Here is a 19,924-nt window from a genome sequence, read left to right as displayed (position 1 = left end):
TAACAAGTACAATAATGATAGTAACTATTAATAACAATATTAATTATATTAATTATATCATAATTGATCACAATAATTAATTATATTTTTAATATGAATTACATTATAATATAATGACCCAGCGCTTGGCACTTTCATTCATTTAATCGTCTTTATTGGGCGCTTACTGTATGCAAAGCGCTGCACTATGGCACATAGCATGCGCTTAACAAGTACAACAACGACAGTAACTATTAATAATAATATAATAACCAATAATCTCCTTGGTACCCAGAATCTGGGGGAGGGAGGATGGAAAGGTAGAGGGAACGGAGGAGTGAAATTGAGGTGAGATGTTTGTCATAACTAATAATCTCCTTGGTACCAAGAATCTGGGGGAGGGAGGATGGAAAGGTAGAGGGAACGGAGGAGTGAAATTGAGGTGAGATGTTTGTCATAACTAATAATCTCCTTGGTACCAAGAATCTGAGGGAGGGAGGATGGAAAGGTAGAGGGAACGGAGGAGTGAAATTGAGGTGAGATGTTTGTCATAACTAATAATCTCCTTGGTACCAAGAATCTAGGGGAGGGAGGATGGAAAGGTAGAGGGAACAGAGGAGTGAAATTGAGGTGAGATGTTTGTGGGGAGTCCTGGGAGAGGGGGACGGGTGGAAATTCAAACCAAGGTTGAAAATAAAGGTTGGGAATTATTTGTTCCTGGAAGCGGGACAAGGCTCCCAAGCGTTCGGCACAGCGGGCCGCACACAGCGAGCGCCCGCTCGTTCGACGGAAATGGCGAGTGCATTCATTCATTCCAACCTCCCGCTTGGCTGAAGGGCGTCTTTTCTCCGTTTCCCTAGACGTCCCCGTCACCTCGGCTCCGGTCACCGCCTTCTACCACGGCTGCATGACCGTGAAGGTCAACGACAAGACACTGGATTTAGACGAGGCCGTCTACAAGCACGGCGACATCACGTCTCACTCCTGCCCCCCGATCGAGCCTTCGCCTCAGTAGGCTCCGGCCGCGCCGGGCCCCGAGTCCCGGAACGGGAACCTTTTCCCGCCGGGCTTTCTTTGGATCGAAAAGATAAATTATTCAGACTCCCCGCCCCGTCCCAACCCCGCCACCGCGTGTATAGTTTCTTTAAAAACACTGAAGTTACGTAGGAGCGATCGATCCCCGTGCTGAATCGATCGTGGCCGTCGCCCTGCCTGACGGCGCCCCATTTGTAATATATTGTAAATAGTTCAGATGACAAATATCAGCAATCCCAAACGACGCGTAGGCTCCCAACGAAGTTTCCCCGAAGAAAATATTAAGACGGCCCGACAGCAGGCCTCTGAGGAGGGGAACCCGGGCGACGTTTCGCCGTAGGCTTGGAGGAAATACTAGTTCTGTCTTATTTTTATTACCGAACACCGCTTTCTGATCTCTGAAATATGACAGATTAAAAGATTTACATGAAAATTTGTAATTCCGCGTGGCAGCGGGCTTTCTCTTTCGTCCGTGAGAGCAGTGGACAGATTTCCCCCGGGCGGGAAAGGGGAAATCAATCCATCATCAGTAGTACTTACTGAGTGCTTACTGTGTGCTATACTAAGCGCTTGGGAGAGTACGATACAGCAGAGTCGGTGGATAGGTTCCCTGCCCACAGTGAATTTACAGTCTACCGGGGGAGTCAGACGTTGGAATAAATCCATGATTCGTTAATCCTTTGTGGGATTGAAGGTAGGGCCCAAAGTTTAGGAGAAGCAGTGTGGCTCAGTGGGCTTGGGAGTCAGGTCGTGGATTCTAATCCCGGCCCCGCCACTTGTCTGCTGTGTGACCTGGGGCAAGCCACTTCACTTCTCTGGGCCTCAGTGACCTCATCTGTAAAATGGGGATGAAGACTGTGAGCCCCACGGCCCCGCCACTTGTCTGCTGTGTGACCTGGGGCAAGCCACTTCACTTCTCTGGGCCTCAGTGACCTCATCTGTAAAATGGGGATGAAGACTGTGAGCCCCACGGCCCCGCCACTTGTCTGCTGTGTGACCTGGGGCAAGCTACTTCACTTCTCTGGGCCTCAGTGACCTCATCTGTAAAATGGGGATGAAGACTGTGAGCCCCACGGCCCCGCCACTTGTCTGCTGTGTGACCTGGGGCAAGCTACTTCACTTCTCTGGGCCTCAGTGACCTCATCTGTAAAATGGGGATGAAGACTGTGAGCCCCACGTGGGGCAACCTGATTACCTTGTATCTGTCGCACTGCCCTGAACATTCATTCGTTCAATCGTATTTATTGAGCGCTTACTGTGTGCAGAGCGCTGTACTAAGCACTTGGAAAGTACAACCTGGCAACAGATAGAGACAATCCCTACCCAACAAAGGGGCTCACCGTCTAGAAGGGGGGAGGACAGCGCTTAGCACATAGTCAGAGCTTTCCAAATACCATCGTTATATATACGTACGTATGTAAACACACAGAATATTTTATTGTAAGATAATCCTTCAGCAGTTTTCACGGGACACAGTTTCCCCACCAGAGAGAGAGGGATTTTCACCGGATGCGACCGGGAAGAGGAACCAGTGGAATTCCCAAAGTCCTGGACCTCTCCTGAAGGGCCCGGTCTCCATCCCATCTTGCTTGGCAGCCTAGCTTTCCGGCGGGAGCGATGCGTGCTGGGGCCGCCCGTCGGATTAGTGCCGGGCCCTTCCCTTGTATCCACCCCAGCGCTCAGTACAGTGCCTGGCACATAGTCAGCGCTTAATAAATACCATAATTATTATCCTTATGGCGGGGGAGAGACATCAGTATAAATAAATAAATGACAGATATGGCAGATATGGACATATCTGCCCTTCCACCCACGAGCGGGTGAGAGAGGCTCGGGAAGACGGTCCGGGATCGTCTGCGGGGAACCGAGGCGGCAGATTTCCGGGAGGGAGAGCCTCCGATTTTCTTTATTTTTTCTTTTTTTGAGAAGACGGGCCAAAAAGCAAGCCAACCCAAAGAGGCGACCCTGGAAATCTGCTGCCTGTTCAGGGCGCGTAGGGCGGGGGTTTTTCCCCTGGGAGGAAATAGGTGGGGGGAGAGCGGGATGGGGCGTTGGGGAGGGGCCCGTACGCGGAGGCGGCCCGAAGCGGAGGCTGGGCGTCACCGGAGACGGACACCTCCGTGGGCGACGAGGCTGGGAAGGTGGTGGCCGGCTGCAAGGAAACAAAATGGCTCGAGTCGCGGGGGGGCCGAACTAGAAGCCAGCCCGACCCTGGAAGAGCAAAGGCGGAGCGTTGCCGTGGGGCTCACAGTCGAAGAAGCAGCGTGGCTCGGTGGAAAGAGCACGTGCTTGGAAGTCAGAGGTCATGGGTTCGAATCCCAGCTCCGCCACTTGTCAGCTGGGCGACCCTGGGCAAGCCACTTAACTTCTCTGGGCCTCAGTTCCTTCATCTGCAAAGTGGGGGTTAAAACTGTGAGCCCCACGTGAGACACCTGATTACCTTGTATCCCCCCTCGGCGCTCAGAACAGTGCTTTGCACATAGTCAGCGCTTAATAAATGCCATCATTATCATGATTATTATTATTATTTTTCAGAAGGCCAGGCCTGCCCAAGCCCATCATGGGACCAGCCGGGCCCGATTTGCTCTATCCACTAAGATTTGCTCCTCTGATTCGCTTCTGCTTGTATATATGTTTGTACTGTATATATGTCTGGACATATTTATGCACATATTTATTACTCTATTTATTTTACTTGTACATATCTATTCTATTTATTTTATTTTGTTAATAAGTTTGGTTTTGTTCTCTGTCTCCGCCTTCTAGACTGTGAGCCCACCGTTGGGTCGGGACTGTCCCTATATGTTGCCAACTTGTACTTCCCAAGCGCTTAGTCCAGTGCTCTGCACACAGTAAGCGCTCAATAAATACGATTGATTGATTGATTGATTGATTGATGTTAAGCACCAAGCCCTGTTCTAAACGCTGGGGTAGATACGAGTCAGGTTGGACACAGTCCCTGCTCCACCAAGGGCTCGCGCTCTTAATCCTCATTTCTTCAAAGCCGTCAAGGTCCGGCGGCAGAAAAGGCGCCCGCCCGTTCGGAGCTTACAGCCTAGAAGAGGAGCTGAGGAAAAATAATAACAACACTAATAATGATCGTAAGCGCTTAGTACAGTGCTCTGCACATAGTAAGCGCTCAATAAATACGATTGATGATGATGATGATCGTATTTGTTAAGCGCTTACTATGTGTCAAGCACTGTTCTAAGCTCTGAGGTAGATACAAGATCATCAGGTTGGGCACAGTCCCTGCCCCACGTGGGGTTCGCAGTCCCCATTTTACAGATGAGGGAACGGAGGCTCAGAGAAGTGATGTGACTCGCCCAAGGTCACACAGCCGACACGTGGCGGAGCCGGGATCAGAACCCAGGCCCTTCCGACTCCGGGATCAACCCATTCCGCCACGCTGGAGGATGGGGGCAGGCGGTGGACGCGGGGAGGTCGGGGTGGTTTTGAAGCGTGGCGAGGGGGACAATCAATCAATCAATCAATCATATTTATTGAGTGCTTACTATGTGCAGGGCACTGTACTAAGCGCTTGGGAAGTACAAATTGGCAACATATAGAGACAGTCCCTACCCAACAGTGGGCTCACAGTCTAAAAGGCTGCAGACAGGCTGCAGAACTGTTCCCTTTCTCTTCCGAGACCGACCCCGGAGCTCAGAAATCATCAGCAAGATTTACTGATTGCTTTCCTCTGGGCAGAGCACTGTTCTGAACGCCTGGGGAAGGTACGGCCACAGCAGAAGACATCCTTCCTGCCCGTGAGGAGCTTACGCTCTAATGGCACTACAGGTTGGCCCTGGGCAGTTTTCATCATCATCAATCGTATTTATTGAGCGCTTACTGTGTGCAGAGCACTGTACTAAGCGCTTGGGAAGTACAAACTGGCAACATACAGAGCCAGTCCCTACCCAACAGTGGGCTCACAGTCTGAAAGGGGGAGACAGAGAACGAAACCAAACCTACTAACAAAATAAAATAAATAGAATAGATATGTACAAGTAAAATAAATAGAGTAATAAATATGTACAAACATATATACATAGATACAGGTGCTGTGGGGAAGGGAAGGAGGTAAGATGGGGGGGACGGAGAGGGGGACGAGGGGGAGAGGAAGGGCATCCTTCTCCTGGAAAACCTTTTCCTAAGCCCTCTAAACCCACGCACCCTTCGCCGTAGAGAAAATATGCGCTCGTACTTTTCTCCGAGGAGAAAGAAACGGCGTGCCCAACCCTTCCCTGCCTTCCTGCCTGGCAGAGCTCAGGGAAGCATGCTGCAAGATAAGGAATATTTACTTGGCAGGATCTGTGAGGTTTATTTAACTTTTTTTTTTTTTAACCTATCCCTCCCAACAATAACCGTCTCGTTCTCTCCTGTCCATTACAGGGCCGTATTTATAGCCGTTAATGATTTTAGCAGAGCCCTTCAAATATTTCCTTTCCACGTTGGTGGGGCTGGCTGTAGCGGAACCAGAGGTTCGGATTGTCTTTTCGGAGGAAGCACCGGGCGCTGATTCGATTTGCCTGCTATCAGGGAATCTGATTGTTAACGATTATGTAATTACGCCCCGACATATGCGGACTATTAGGTTTAATCAAGATTTCAGGATGCGAGCGCAGATTTCTCCCGAGGATGCCAAAAGGCAGGAAGCTGGAACGGCCAACGGAGTCCTGAAAAGTCGCCGTGCTCTGTTTGGTTTCTGTGCCCAAGCTGCCTTATCCCGAGACACAGATCAATGCCTCGACGTCTCTGCCTGGTGAATGGGGAGAGGAGGAGGAAACGGCGCTGCCACTAGGCTCTTTCCGCTAGGAAAGAGCACAGGCCTGGAAGTCAGAGGATCTGGGTTCTAATTCCGGCTCCGCTGTGTGACCTTGGACAAGTCACCTCACTTCCCTTGGCCTCAGCTCCCTCATCTGTAAAATGGGGATGAAGACTGTGAGCCCCTTGTGGGACAGGGGCTGTATCCAACCTGATGAACCCAGCCTTTAATACCGTACCTGAGATCTACTAAGTGCTTAAAATATGTATATATGTTTGTACATATTTATAACTCTATTTATTTTACTTGTACATATCTATTCTATTCTATTTATTTTATTTTGTTAGTATGTTAGGTTTTGTTCTCTGTCTCCCCCTTCTAGACTGTGAGCCCACTGTTGGGTAGGGACTGTCTCCATATGTTGTCAACTTGTACTTCCCAAGCGCTTGGTACAGTGCTCTGCATACAGTAAGCGCTCAATAAATACGATTGATTGATTGATTGACTAAAATGCCATAGCGGCTACAGCCCGGGTGTGGGAGTCAGAAGGTCGTGGGTTCTAATCCCGGCTCTGCCACTTGTCTGCTGGGTGGCCTTGGGCAAGTTACTTCTCTGGGCCTCGGTGACCTCACCTGTAAAATGGGGATCGAGACCGTGAGCCCCATGCGGGACAGGGACGTGTCCATTCAAATTTGCCTGCACCCACCCCAGCCCTTAGTACAGTGCCTGGCATACAGTAAGCGCTCAATAAATACCATAATTATTTTTATTATTCCTCCCCAAACTGCTCCTCCATTTGGTGTCCCTTCCCATAGCACCTTCTACTGGTTGTCCCTCCCCAAATCGCCCCTCCACTCATTCCTCCCCAAATTGCCCCTCAATCCTTCATTCAATCGTACTTAATAATTATAATGATAATAACAGTATTTATTAAGCGCTTATTATTGAGTGCTTACTGTGTGCAGAGCACAAGTTTGCAATATATAGAGACAGTCCCTACCCAACAGTAGGCTCACAGTCTAGAAGGGGGAGACAGACAACAAAACAAAACATATAAACCAAATAAAAATCAATCAATCAATCGACTGTATTTATTGAGCGCTTACTGTGTGCAGAGCACTGTACGCAGTGCTTGAGAAGTACAAATCGGCAACACATAAAGACAGTCCCTACCCAACAGTGGGCTCATAGTCTAGAAGGGGGAGACAGAGAACAAAACCAAACATACTAACAAAATAAAATAAATAGAATAGATATGTACATGTAAGATAGAGTAATAAATATGTACAAACATATATACATATACACAGGTATACATATATAAAATAAATAGAATAAAAATGTACAAGTAAAATCATTCTCTGGGCAGACAAGGTGTACCCATTTTCATGGGGCTCACAATCTCCATCCCCACTTTCCAGATGAGGTGGCCGAGGCCCAGAGAAGTGAAGTGAACTGCCCAAGGCCACACGGCAGCCAAGCGGGGGAGCCGGGATTGAGCGCTTACTGCGCGCAGAGCACTGTACTAAGCACTTGGGAAGTACAAGTCTGCAATATATAGAGACGGTCCCTACCCAACAGTGGGCTCACGGTCTAGAAGGGGGAGACAGACAACAAAACAGAACATATAAACCAAATAAAATAAATAGAATAAATATGTACAAGTAAAATAATTCTCAGGGCAGACAAGGCGTACCCATTTCCATGGGGCTCACGATCTCCATCCCCACTTTCCAGATGAGGTGGCCGAGGCCCAGAGAAGTGAACTGCCCAAGGTCACACGGCAGGCAAGCGGGGGAGCCGGGATTGAGCGCTTACTGTGTGCACAGCACTGTACTAAGCGCTTGGGAAGTACAAGTTGGCAACCTGGCAACAAGTTTCCAGGTTGGTGGGGCTGGCTGTAGCGGACACAGACATTCTGATTTTCATGGGGCTCACAATCTCTGATCCCGCTTTCCAGATGAGATGACCGAGGCCCAGAGAATTGCCCAAGGTCACACAACAGCCAAGTGGGGGAGCCGGGATAGAGCCCTTACTGTGTGCGGAGCACTGTACTAAGCGCTTGGGAAGTACAAGTTGGCAACCTGGCAACAAGTTTCCAGGTTGGTGGGGCTGGCTGTAGTGGACACAGATATTCTGATTGTCATGGGGCTCACAATCTCCACCCCCGCTTTCCAGATGAGATGACCGAGGCCCAGAGAATTGCCCAAGGTCACACGGCAGCCAAGTGGGGGAGCCGGGATAGAGCCCTTACTGTGTGCGGAGCACTGTACTAAGCGCTTGGGAAGTACAAGTTGGCAACCTGGCAACAAGTTTCCAGGTTGGTGGGGCTGGCTGTAGTGGACACAGATATTCTGATTGTCATGGGGCTCACAATCTCCATCCCCGCTTTCCAGATGAGATGACCGAGGCCCAGAGAACTGCCCAAGGTCACACGGCAGCCAAGTGGGGGAGCCGGGATTGAGCGCTTACTGTGTGCACAGCACTGTACTAAGCGCTGGGGAGAGGACAAAACGACGATAATAACGATACAACAAACCCATTCCCTGCCCACCGCGAACTGGCAGTCGAGCGTCTACAGTCCACTCATCCCGCCTCAAATCGCCCTTCCGCCAACCTTCCCGCTGCTCACTGCCCCTCTCCAAACCGCCCGGGATTTTGTCTCCGGCAGGGTGGGGACGGGGGGCGCGCATACCTGGAGGGGCAGGGGATAGGAGGGGAAGGCGGGGATGGCGGCCGCGGAAGGGCAGAAGCCCGCGTAGGTCAGGACCCGCTGCTGGGCTGGGCTGTAGAGCATCTGAGCGGGCGGGGCCGAGCCGAAGGCCAGCTGGGATAAGGGCGCCTGGCAGAGAGAAGGGAGAAGTGGCAAAAAAATGCCCTCGCCACCCACCGCTCCCCCCACGCCTTCGGACTGAGATAAGAATCGTGGTATCTGTTAAGCGCTCACGGTGAGCCCTGTAGTAATAACAATAATGATGATGGCATTCGTTAAGCGCTTACTATGGGCCAAGCACCGTTCTAAGTGCTGGGGGGGATACGGCGTAATCAGGCTGTCCCATGTGGGGATCACAGCCTTCACCCCCGTTCTACAGATGAGGGAACTGAGGCCCAGAGAAGTGAAGTGACTGGCCCGAAGTCACGCAGTCACACAGTGGAGGAGTTGGGATTGGAACCCACGGCCTCTGACTCCCAAGCCCGTTGTCTCTCCACTGAGTCATGCTGATTCTCGTAATTCTCATATAATGTTATACATATTCTCAAATAATGTTATACTTAATATTTATATTAATATCATATTAATATAATATGAATCATTAATATGACCATATAACATAACATAACATAACATAATATAGAGAAGCAGAGTGGCTCAGTGGGAAAGAGCACGGGCTTTGGAGTCAGAGGTCATGGGTTCAAATCCCGGCTCTGCCGCTTGTCAGCTGTGTGACTTTGGGCACGTCACTTAACTTCTCTGGGCCTCAGTTCCCTCATCTGTAAAATGGGGATGAAGACTGTGAGCCCCACGTGGGACAACCTCATCACCTTGTATCCCCCCAGCGCTTAGAACAGTGCTTTGCACATAGTAAGCACTTAATAAATGCCATCATCATCATCATAATATAACATAATATAATATAACAGTATAACATAATACAACATAATATATAATATAATATAATATATAATACAATGTGATATAATGATATAATAATATAATCTAATTTGTTGAGCCCGTTGTTGGGTAGGGATTGTCTCTATCTGAGGCCGAATTGTACTTTCCAAGTGCTTAGAACAGTGCTCTCCACACAGCAAGTGCTTAAATACAACTGACTGAATGAATGTGCTAATCAATTAACGGCATTTGTTGAGCACTTGCTCTATGCAGAGCACTGAACTAAATGCTTGGAAGAGTAAAATAGGGGCATGGTATTTCTCCCCAAGTATTGTGTGTTAAGACAGCCAAGACAAAGTCCATGTCCCATATGGGGCTCACTGTCTAATGGGGAGGGAGATCAGCTATCTGATCCCCATTTGGCATAAGAGGGGGCTGGGGCACAGAGAAGTTTATTATTATGATTAATAATAATAATAATGATAATTGTTAAGCGCTGCCAGGCACTGTACTAAGCACTGGGGAGGATACAGGCAAGTCAGGTGGGACACAGTCTCTGTCCCAAATGCGGTTCACAGTCTCAAGTTTAGTGACTTGCCCCGGTTCCCATAGCAGCCAAGTGGCAGAAACGGGATTAATAATAATTAAGAAATAATAATTATGATACTTGTTAAGCACTTACTGTGTGCCAACCACTGTTCTAAGCACTAGGGTAGGTACAAGTTAATCAGATTAGACACAGTCCCAGTCCCACATGGGGAACACACTCTTAATAATAATAATAAAGATGGTATTTATTAAGCGCTGTTCTAAGCGCTGGGGGGGTTACAAAGTGATCAGGTTGTCCCCCAGGGGGCTCACAGTCTTAATCCCCATTTTACAGATGAGGGAACTGAGGCCCAGAGAAGTGACGTGACTTGCCCAAAGTCACCCAGCTGACAATTGGCAGAGCCGGGATTTGAACCCATCACCTCTGACTCCAAAGCCCGTGCTCTTTTCCACTGAGCCACGCTGCTTCTTAATCCCCATTTTACCGATGAGGTACCCGAGTCCCCCCGAGAAGTTAAATGACTTGCCCAAGGTCACACAGCAGACACGTGGGTGGCAGAGCCAGGATTAGAACGCAGATCCCCTGCCTCCCAACCCTGTGGCCTTTCCTCTAGGAAGGACCAAGTGGTCCTCCCGATCCGATGGTGGAAAGAGCCTGGGAGTCCGAGGTCACGGGTTCGAATTCCGACTCGGCCACTTGTCAGCTGTGTGACTTTGGGCAGGTCAGTCAATCAATCAATCATATTTATTGAGCGCTTACTGTGTGCAGAGCACTGTACTAAGCGCTTGGGAAGTACAAGTTGGCAACATATAGAGACGGTCCCTACCCAACAGTGGGCTCACAGTCTAGAAGGGGGAGACAGAGAACAAAACCAAAGATATTAACAAAATAAAATAAATAGAACAGGTATGTACAAGTAAAATAAATAAATAAATAAAGTAATAAATATGTACAAACATATATACATATATACAGGTGCTGTGGGGAAGGGGAGGAGGTAAGACGGGGGGGATGGAGAGGGAAGGAGGGGACACAGTCTGGGAAGGCCTCCTGGAGGAGGTGAGAGGTTGAGGGTTCTAATCCCAGCTCTGCCACCTGTCTGACCTTGGGCAAGTCACTTCACCTCTGTGTGACCCAGCCACCTCATCCGCAAAATGGGGGTTAAGACTGTGAGCTCCATGTGGGACAATCTGATAACCTCAGTTCCCTCAGCTGTAAAATGGGGATGAAGACTGGGAGCCCCACGGGGGCCGACCTGATTACCTTGTACTTCCCCCAGCGCTTAGAACAGTGCTTGGCACATAGTAAGTGCTTAACAAATACCACAATTATCATTATTATTATTATTATGAGCACATGGGGCTTCCGAAGCCAGGGATTATGGGAGGCTGGAGGGGCTCACCATGTCCTTAAAGGCCCCCAGGACGGCGGCAGTGACGATCCCCAGGAACAAGCCGATGATGTTTAGGACCGTGGACGACCAGAGCAGCCGGTAAAGATGGAGCACATCCTGACAGCCGCTCACGCCGACGAACTCGTAGTAGCTGCTGGACTGCTCAGCGCTGGCGGGCACAGAGAGGTTGGGGGTCAGCTCTTAGACACGGCGCTCCTTAAATCCTTTTTTTTTTTCTTTCAACGGTATCTGTGAAGCGCTTACTACATGCCAGGTACTGTACTAAGCCCTGAGGTAGGTTGGAGAAGCAGCGTGGCTCGGCGGAAATAATAATAATAATGGCATTTACTAAGCGCTTACTGTGTGCCAGGTACTGTACTAAGCACTGGGGTAGGTTGGAGAAGCAGCGTGGCTCGGCGGAAATAATAATAATAATAATAATAATAATGGCATTTACTAAGCGCTTACTATGTGCCAGGTACTGTACTAAGCACTGGGGTAGGTTGGAGAAGCAGCGTGGCTCGGCGGAAATAATAATAATGATAATGGCATTTATTAAGCGCTTACTATGTGCAGAGCACTGCTCTAAGCGCTGGGGAATTTACAAGGTGATCAGGTTGTCCCCCGTGGGGCTCACAGTCTTCATCCCCATTTTACGGATGAGGGAACTGAGGCCCAGAGAAGTGAAGTGACTTGCCCAAGAGCCCGGCTTTGGAGTCAGAGGTCATGGGTTCAAATCCCGGCTCTGCCAATGGTCAGCTGTGTGACTTTGGGCAAGTCACTTCTCTGTGCTCAGTTACCTCATCTGGAAAATGGGGGATTAAGACTGTGGGACAGCTTGATCACCTTGTAACCTCCCCAGCTCTTAGCACATAGGAAGCGCTCAATAAATGCCATCATTATTACAAGATAATCAGGTCGGACACAGTCCTGGTCCCATGTGGGGCTCACGGTCTTGGTCCCCATTTTACAGTTGAGGGAACTGAGGCACAGAGAATGAAGAGACTCGCCCCACGTCACACGGCAGACGAGCGGCAGAGTCGGGATTAGGACCCAGGTCCTTTTGACTCCCGGGCCCAGGCTCTAGCCACCACTAGGCTGGCACTGTACTAAGCAGCGGGCTACATAGCAGACGATCAGATTGGCCGCAGCCCAATTTAAGTGGGAGGGAGAACACGTATCGAATCATTCGCCTGCTGAGGAAACCGCGGCACAGAGAAGTCAAGTGACTCGTCCAAGATCACCCAGCAGGGAGGCGGGGGAGCCGAGATTAGAACCCGGGTCTTCTGGTGGAAAGCGGAGAGGGGGGCACTTACTTTTCACAGTTATACAGGTCACAGCAGTAGCAGGTGTTGCTTTTTACCTTCAGCTGGCACTTGCTCGTCAAGGTGTGACACATGACCTGAAGAAGAGACAGTTCGCTCATCTCGGAAGCCCCCGACTGACGGGACTCAGTCCTCTGTCACCTTAGATGGGTTAAAAACCGGCCCTCCTGCCCCAGCCCCGGCCCTGAATGAGTGCAAAGCACTGGACTGAGCGCTTGGGAGAATACGATACACTGGAGTAGATCATTTACCACCTGTAATTTACTTTAGTGTCCGTCTCCCCTACTCCCACTGTTGGGTAGGGACTGTCTCTATATGTTGCCAATTTGTACTTCCCAAGCACTTAGTACAGTGCTCTGCACATAGTAAGCGCTCAATAAATACGATTGATGATGATGATGATGGAGCGTGAGCTCCTTGAAGGCGAGGATCATGTCTATTAGCCTTTCTGAGCACCCTTCCACACATAGTTATGGCAATGTGTTAATAATAATAATAATAATGATAGCATTTATATGTTGCCAACTTGTACTTCCCAAGCGCTTAGTACAGTGCTCTGCACACAGTAAGCGCTCAATAAATACGATTGATTGATTGATTTATTAAGCGCTTACTATGTGCAAAGCACTGTTCTGAGCGCTGGGGCAGTTACAAGGGGATCAGGTTGTCCTATGGGGGGCTCACAGTTTTAACCCCCATTTTACAGATGAGGTAACTGAGGCCCAGAGGAGTGAAGTGACTTGCCCAAAGTCACACAGCTGACAATTGGCGGGGCCGGGATTTGAACCCACGACCTCTGACTCCAAAGCCCGGGCTCTTTCCCACTGAGCCACGCTGCTTCTCTAAGTAGCTGTGTGCCGAGTCCATCTAGAGACAGTCCCTACCCAACGGTGGGCTCACAGTCTAGAAGGGGGGAGACAGAGAACAAAACCGAACATATTAACAAAATAAAATAAATAGAATAGATATGTACAAGTAAAATAGAGTAATAAATATGTACAAATATGTACATAAATATGTGCAAACATATATACAAGCAGAAGCGAATCAGAGGAGCAAATCTTAGTGGATAGAGCAAATCGGGATGTACAGACATATATACAGTACAAACATATATACAAGCAGAAGCGAATCAGAGGAGCAAATCTTAGTGGATAGAGCAAATCGGGCCCGGCAAGAACCCCGGCTGGTCCCATGATGGGCTTGGGCAGACCTGGCCTTCTGAAAAATAATAATTATAATAATCATGGGGTAGATACAAGATACTCAGGTCCCACATGGGGCTCAAACGCTAAGTACGAGGGAGAATGGGGATCGAATCCCTTTTACAGTATGGTCTACCCCGGCAGGCTCCATCTTCCTCCCGCTGTGGAATCCCTGCCCAATCGATCAATCAATCAATCGTATTTACTAAGCGCTTACTGTGTGCAGAGCACTGTACTAAGCGCTTGGGAAGTCCAAGTTGGCAACATATAGAGACAGTCCCTACCCAACAGTGGGCTCACAGTCTAAAAGGGGGAGGCAGAGAACAAAACCAAACATACTAACAAAATAAAATAAATAGAATAGATATGTACAAGCAAAATAAATAAATAAATAGAGTAATAAATACGCACAAACATATATACAGGTGCTGTGGGGAAGGGAAGGAGGTAAGATGGGGGGGATGGAGAGGAAGGAAGGGGCTCAGCCTGCCCACCTCTCACTAGCCCGGCGACCCCCTGACACCACCCGGCTTCCAGCCCCTCTCCCCCATCACCGTCCACCCCACCGACCAGTGTGACCCTCCCCTGCCCCGGAGGACGGAGGGAAGGGCCTGAAGGGAGGAGAACTGGAAGTCCCGTGGCGATGTCATAAACCGCAGAGGCCTTTCCTCTCAGGGGAGTGACAGGGAGAATGGTTGGGGAAGGACGGGAGGAATGGCTCCCACCACCCCAAAAGGCTAATGCCAGAGAGAATGGAGGGAGCGAGGACTCGGTGCCCGTGCATGGCCATCTTGGTAAAGTCTGGGAGTTCCCACGCGGTGGTCATCTTGATAAAGCCAGGGAATTCCCAGACGGTGGCCATCCTGGGAGGGTCCCTGTTGCTCCCCACTGCCGTGAGGCGATGACACACCCCAATTTCCTTCTGAGGCTGGGCCTGGTCCCTCTGTTTCAAGAAGAGCTAATATCAGACAAGACCATGAGGTTACTAGCTGTCAGATGGACCGGACATTTGAGGAGACCGCAGTCAAGCAGGGGAGGCCTAGAGCGGGCCCGGACTGAAAATATTCCCGTCGAGACAGGCCCTCGTTGGCCATTTCTAGTGGGGCCCTGCCCTTCCAGGCCATAGACAATCCTGAGAGGAATTCTGGCAAGGGCACACGACGGACTGCCTCTTCCGAATCTCCTCCATCAACTCTGGACAGGCCCAGGGTCACCACCATCAAGGATCCTCTAGCTCATCTTCCAATCTCCTATGCCCCAAGCTCCTTCCCCCCATCCCAAGGTGCAGAAGAAGCTTGTTTCCATCTCCCTGTCTCCCTGACACAAGTATCTAGCCGGCATTATGTAGCTAAGTGGTCAGAAGACCAGAGCCAGAGGGTCTGAGGGGAGGGAAGTTGGGAAACACACGCAGAAGTATTTGGAAGGCTGGAAAAACTGGAAGGAAGCCCGGGAGGGAATCAGCACCGGGAATAAGGGGGATGGGCCAAAGTGGTGGTTTCTTATAGAATAATAATTGCGGCATTTGCTAAGCGCTTACTATAGGCCAGGCACTGTACTAAGCGCCGGGTTAGATACAAGGTGATTGGATTGGACCCAGTCCCTGTCCCACATGGGGCTCAAAATCTACATCTCCATTTTCCAGGTGAGGAAACTGAGGCCCAGAGAAGCAAAGTGACTTGCCCAAGGTCACACGGCAGACAAGTGGCGGAGCCGGGATTAGAACCCAGGTCCTTTTGATTCCCGGGCCCAGGCTCTTATCCACTGGGTCATTTCATTCATTCATTCATTCATTCACTCAATCGTATTTATTGAGCGTTCACTGTGTGCAGAGCACTGGACTGCATGCAGAGCAGGGTCAGACTCAAAATCACGTGGACCTGGCACTAAGTTTTTGGGGTGCCCTCCTTCCGATCAAAGGCACGAACTGGAATCAATCAATCGTATTTATTGAGCGCTTACTGTGTGCAGAGCACTGTATTAAGCGCTTGGGAAGTACAAGTTGGCAACATATAGAGACAGTCCCTACCCAACAGTGGGCTCACAGTCTAGAAGGGGGAGACAAAGAACAAAACCAAACATATTAACAAAATATCTGGAGTCAGCGAGCTGAGCCTGTTGGAGGCGTGTGCTCCTCTGAGAAGAGAGAGGAAGTCAGGCGTTTGAACGTGAAGCCGTAAACGTTCTACAGAACCGTGGAAAGTTTTCCCAGACCCGGTCAGCTGCAAAAGTCAAGCCTTCTCGGGACGTTGGACGGAATAAGCCATGCGTGACTAAGGGCCCGAGAGGTGGCTCAAATAAACGGCCTCGGGAAAAATGTCTTTGGCACACACCTCCGGGGTTGAGGAGAGATTTTGCTTGGAGTGCAAAATCCATCTGGGATGCTGGCTCGGACGGCTAGGGTCACAGCTTTCACTCAGGGGGAGGTCAATCAATCCATCGGTGGTATTTACTGAATGCTTACCGTGTGCAGGGCACTGTATGAGCGCTTGGAGAGGACAATATCACAGAGCTGGTAGTTGTGATCCCTTCTCTCTAGGATCTTACAGAGTTATGGATCAGGGGCTGGGGAAGCAGCATGGCTAGTAGAAAGAGAGTCAGAGGCCCTGGGTTCTGGGCTCTAAACCCCGGCTCCACCACTTGCCTGCTGTGTGACCTTAGGCAAGCCTCTTAACTTCTCTGGGCCTCGGTTTTCTCAACTGGGAAATGGGGATTCAGTACCTGTTCTCCCTCCTGTTTAAATTGTGAGCCCCTTGTGAGACAGGGACTGTGTCCGACCCATTTGATTTGTATCTGCCCCAGCTCTTAGAGTAGTGCTGGTCATAAAGTAAGCGCCTAACAAATATCATCACCAAAAAAAAAAAGGACAGAAGGAGAAGCCGCGTGGCTTAGTGGCTAGAGCGCGGGCCTGGGAATCAGAAGAACCTGGGTTCTAATCCCAGCTCTGCCACTCGTCTGCTGTGTGAACGTGGGAAAGTCACTTCACTCCTCTGGGCCTCAGTGACCTCATCTGTAAAATCGGGGTTAAGACTGTGAGCCCCAATATGGGATAGGGACTATGTCCAAGCTGATTTGCTTGTATCCACACCGGTGCTTAGTATAGTGGAAAGCGCTTAACAAATACCATTTTTTTAAAAAGAGGGTAAAATAATGGTTGCTTACTTTGTGCCAAAGGATCTAAGCATTCTTCAGGCTTTGGGAATGAAGATGAAATCAAGACCAGACCCAAGTGTTCTTGGTAATGTTCTAAAGAATTGATGTTGCTTTACTGGAGAGATAGCCTCCTTCAAGTGTGCTGTTTTTGTTTCTAGGATCATAATGTTTCCTTCAGTATCAAAAAGAAACATTCTGCCTTCTAAATCACACCACAAGCAATCTGCCAAGCGGTATTACATGCCAAGCCTGTGTTGATCAAAGCTTCAAATTCCGCGAACAAGAAATTTAACCAAATTATTCTCTGCAACAATTCCCTGAAGTCTTTTTTTTTATGATATTTGCTTAGCGCTCACTATGTGCCCAACGCCGTTCTTAGCACCGGGATAGACACAAATCGATCAGGTCGTACGCAGTCCCTGTCCTACACGGGGCTCACAGTCTAAGTAGTTGGGAGAACAGGACTTGAATCCCCATTTTCCAGCTGACGAAACAGACGTAGAGAAGTCAAGTGACTTGACCAAGGTCACACGGCAAGAAAGGGGCAGAGCCTGGATTGAGCCCGTTGTGGGCAGGAATTGTCTCTATTTGTGGCTGAACTGTACTTTCCAAGAGCTTAGTACAGTGCTCTGAATCAATCATATTTATTGAGCGCTTACTGTGTGCAGAGCACTGTATTAAGCACTTGTGAAGTACAAGTTGGCAACATATAGAGACCGTCCCTACCTAACAGTGGGCTCACAGTCTAAAATCTTGAGTCCGAACTCAGTAAGCGCTCAATAAATATGATTGAATGAATGAATGAATTAGATCCCAGGGTCTCTGACTCCCGGGCCTGTGCTCCACACTGCTTATCACAAGGTTTTCACAGCAAGATGTCAATTTTCCACTCCATTATTAGTTTTTCACTTTTCTTCTGGTCTCTTCTTCATTTTTTTCTGGTATTTGCAAAGAGCTTACTGTGTGTCAGGAACCACTCTAAGCACCACGGTAGATACAAGTTCAACAGGTTGGACATAGTCACGTCCCACATGGGGCTCACAGTCTTCATTCTCATTTTACAGATGAGGGAACTGAGGCCCAGAGAAGTGAATCGACTTGCCCAAGCTTGCCCAGCAGACAAGTGGCAGAGCTGGGATTAGAACCCACATCCTTCTGCTGCCCAGATCCATGCTCTACCCACCAGGCCACAGCATTTCCCCCACCACCAGTTTCTCCTCCTACATTTTCATGATCAAAAAGAAGAGGAGGCCAGAGCTCACATCTGTTTCGGGAAGTGAACTGTGTGGAAGCCACATTACACTTTTATCACTTCAGCATGACTGTAAGTGGAAAATACCTCCCTCTGCCAAGCACAGTCATCCTTGCAAGGCTAAACTCAAGTCCTACTGGTTTGGAGGGGTTCGAGGAGAAGCTCAATGTATTATCGGAGGTATTTATTTCAATTCTTCAGTCAGTGAAAATTCCCTTTGGAGAAAGATATTAGGCCCCGGACAAACACATTCCAGTAGGCCACTCGGTACCCATGATGGATCGAGAAGAGCTGCCATTCCAAAATAAATACGGCGGGTTAAAACATCGGAGCTCGTGAGCCGGGAAAAGTCAGCTGGAACGGGGGGTGGAGGGTGAGTGAGGCTGGGCCCCTTAAACAAAATCGGAAACCCGTGAGTCTTGGTGCGGTTTTCCTTACCTCTGTCTGATAAACATCATAGACGAATCCTATCCCACTCGAATAGAACTGGCACCTTCCTGTGTTCAGAGGCCTTGGCTCCTGGAAGTAAATAAAAGAAAGAGCATCAGTGCAATTTAATAGTTTTCATCTCTAGAGCCAGAAAAACCAGAAAGCATGTGCTGTGTGTCTGTGTCTGCACCTCTCCCATGGATTTCTCCCTAGGCTCAACACACCAACTAATCCCTCATTCCCCCTACGCCCTCTCCCTTCTGCGTCCTGTGTCCCTGTGCCCTGGGATCTGTCATAACAATAATAATAATAATACTTACAGTGCTATCTGTTAAGCTCTTACTCTGCATCAAGCACTGTACTACACGCTGGGGTAGATACAAGATAATTGGGTCTCACATGGGGCTCAAGTTCAAGAAGGAGGAAGTGCGGGGATTGAACCCCCTTATGCAGATGAGAGAACTGAGAAGTCAAGTGACTTGCCTAAGGTCACACGGCAGTTAAGTGGCAGAGCTGGGATTCGAACTCCCAGGCCTGTCCTCTATCCTCTAGGCAACTCCGCTTCTTATTATGTTCGTGTCAGCGGTGGGCAGACCACATTTAAGCTTAGCAAATCGTTTTCATCCTAATCCATTTTCCAGTCCCTCGGGAAGTCTGGAAAGGTCTCCTTCATGATCGACTGAGTTCCTACACCAAGATGAATGGCAAAGAAAAATCCCGGTGGAATGAGAGATCCAATTATTTCTACTTCAGGAAAACTGTGGAAGGGGAACTGTGCTTCTCCGTTTTATTAAGCTAAGAGAGGGGAGCAACTGGTATTCGTCAGTGAAGATCCCAAAGAGGAATGCCTTGCTGCCTCTGATAAGGATTCCCGACTCCGCCACATGTCTGCTGCGTGACCTTGGGCAAGTCACTTAACTTCTCTGGGCCTCAGTTACCTCATCTGTAAAATGGGGATTAAGACTGTGAGCCCCCCGTGGGACAACCTGATCACCCTGTATCCTCCCCAGCGCTTAGAACAGTGCTTTGCACATAGTATGCGCTTAACAAATGCCAATTATTATTATTATTATTATTCCACTCCACTCTGGTGGAGGGAAATCAGAGATGGGAGCGCAAAGGAGAGGGTGGAGAGACAGCTTGCTCTTCTTCCATGGCCTGGAAGAGAGCAATTCTAAGATGTGCCATGACTGGGGATGAGTCTGGCTCTGCCCCGTAGCCCAGTTCA

General features: G+C 49.2%; 2 protein-coding genes across 5 annotated transcripts in view; one reads left to right on the top strand and one right to left on the bottom strand.

Moving 5' to 3' along the window:
• The window catches only part of GAS6 (growth arrest specific 6), a 73,031-nt gene extending 71,581 nt beyond the window's left edge, over positions 1-1,450 (top strand). For both annotated transcript variants that reach the window (XM_038761893.1, XM_038761892.1), the window contains exon 15: positions 840-1,450. In XM_038761893.1, the coding sequence (XP_038617821.1) occupies positions 840-994 (155 nt within the window). In that variant the 3' untranslated portion in view covers positions 995-1,450. The remainder of the gene's footprint in view (positions 1-839) is intronic.
• Positions 1-19,924, bottom strand: part of TMEM255B (transmembrane protein 255B) — a 62,159-nt gene that overhangs the window by 29,806 nt on the left and 12,429 nt on the right. Inside the window, exons 5-9 of one of the 3 annotated variants that reach the window (XM_038761896.1) lie at positions 18,706-18,786; positions 12,652-12,737; positions 11,345-11,504; positions 8,475-8,621; positions 533-882 (exon numbers count right to left, since the gene is read on the bottom strand). In XM_038761896.1, coding sequence (XP_038617824.1) covers positions 874-882; positions 8,475-8,621; positions 11,345-11,504; positions 12,652-12,737; positions 18,706-18,786 — 483 coding nt within the window. In that variant the 3' untranslated portion in view covers positions 533-873. Of the gene's footprint in view, positions 1-532; positions 883-2,740; positions 3,167-8,474; positions 8,622-11,344; positions 11,505-12,651; positions 12,738-18,705; positions 18,787-19,924 lie in introns of those variants that run through there. The other 2 variants (XM_038761895.1, XR_005455213.1) reach the window with 2 other exon arrangements.

This window comes from Tachyglossus aculeatus, chromosome 20 (genome assembly GCF_015852505.1).
Source record: "Tachyglossus aculeatus isolate mTacAcu1 chromosome 20, mTacAcu1.pri, whole genome shotgun sequence".
In the NCBI taxonomy this organism is placed as follows: Eukaryota; Metazoa; Chordata; class Mammalia; order Monotremata; family Tachyglossidae; genus Tachyglossus; species Tachyglossus aculeatus.
The sequence above is the reverse complement of the archived record's forward strand: the minus strand, read 5'-3'. Positions and strand labels throughout refer to the sequence as shown.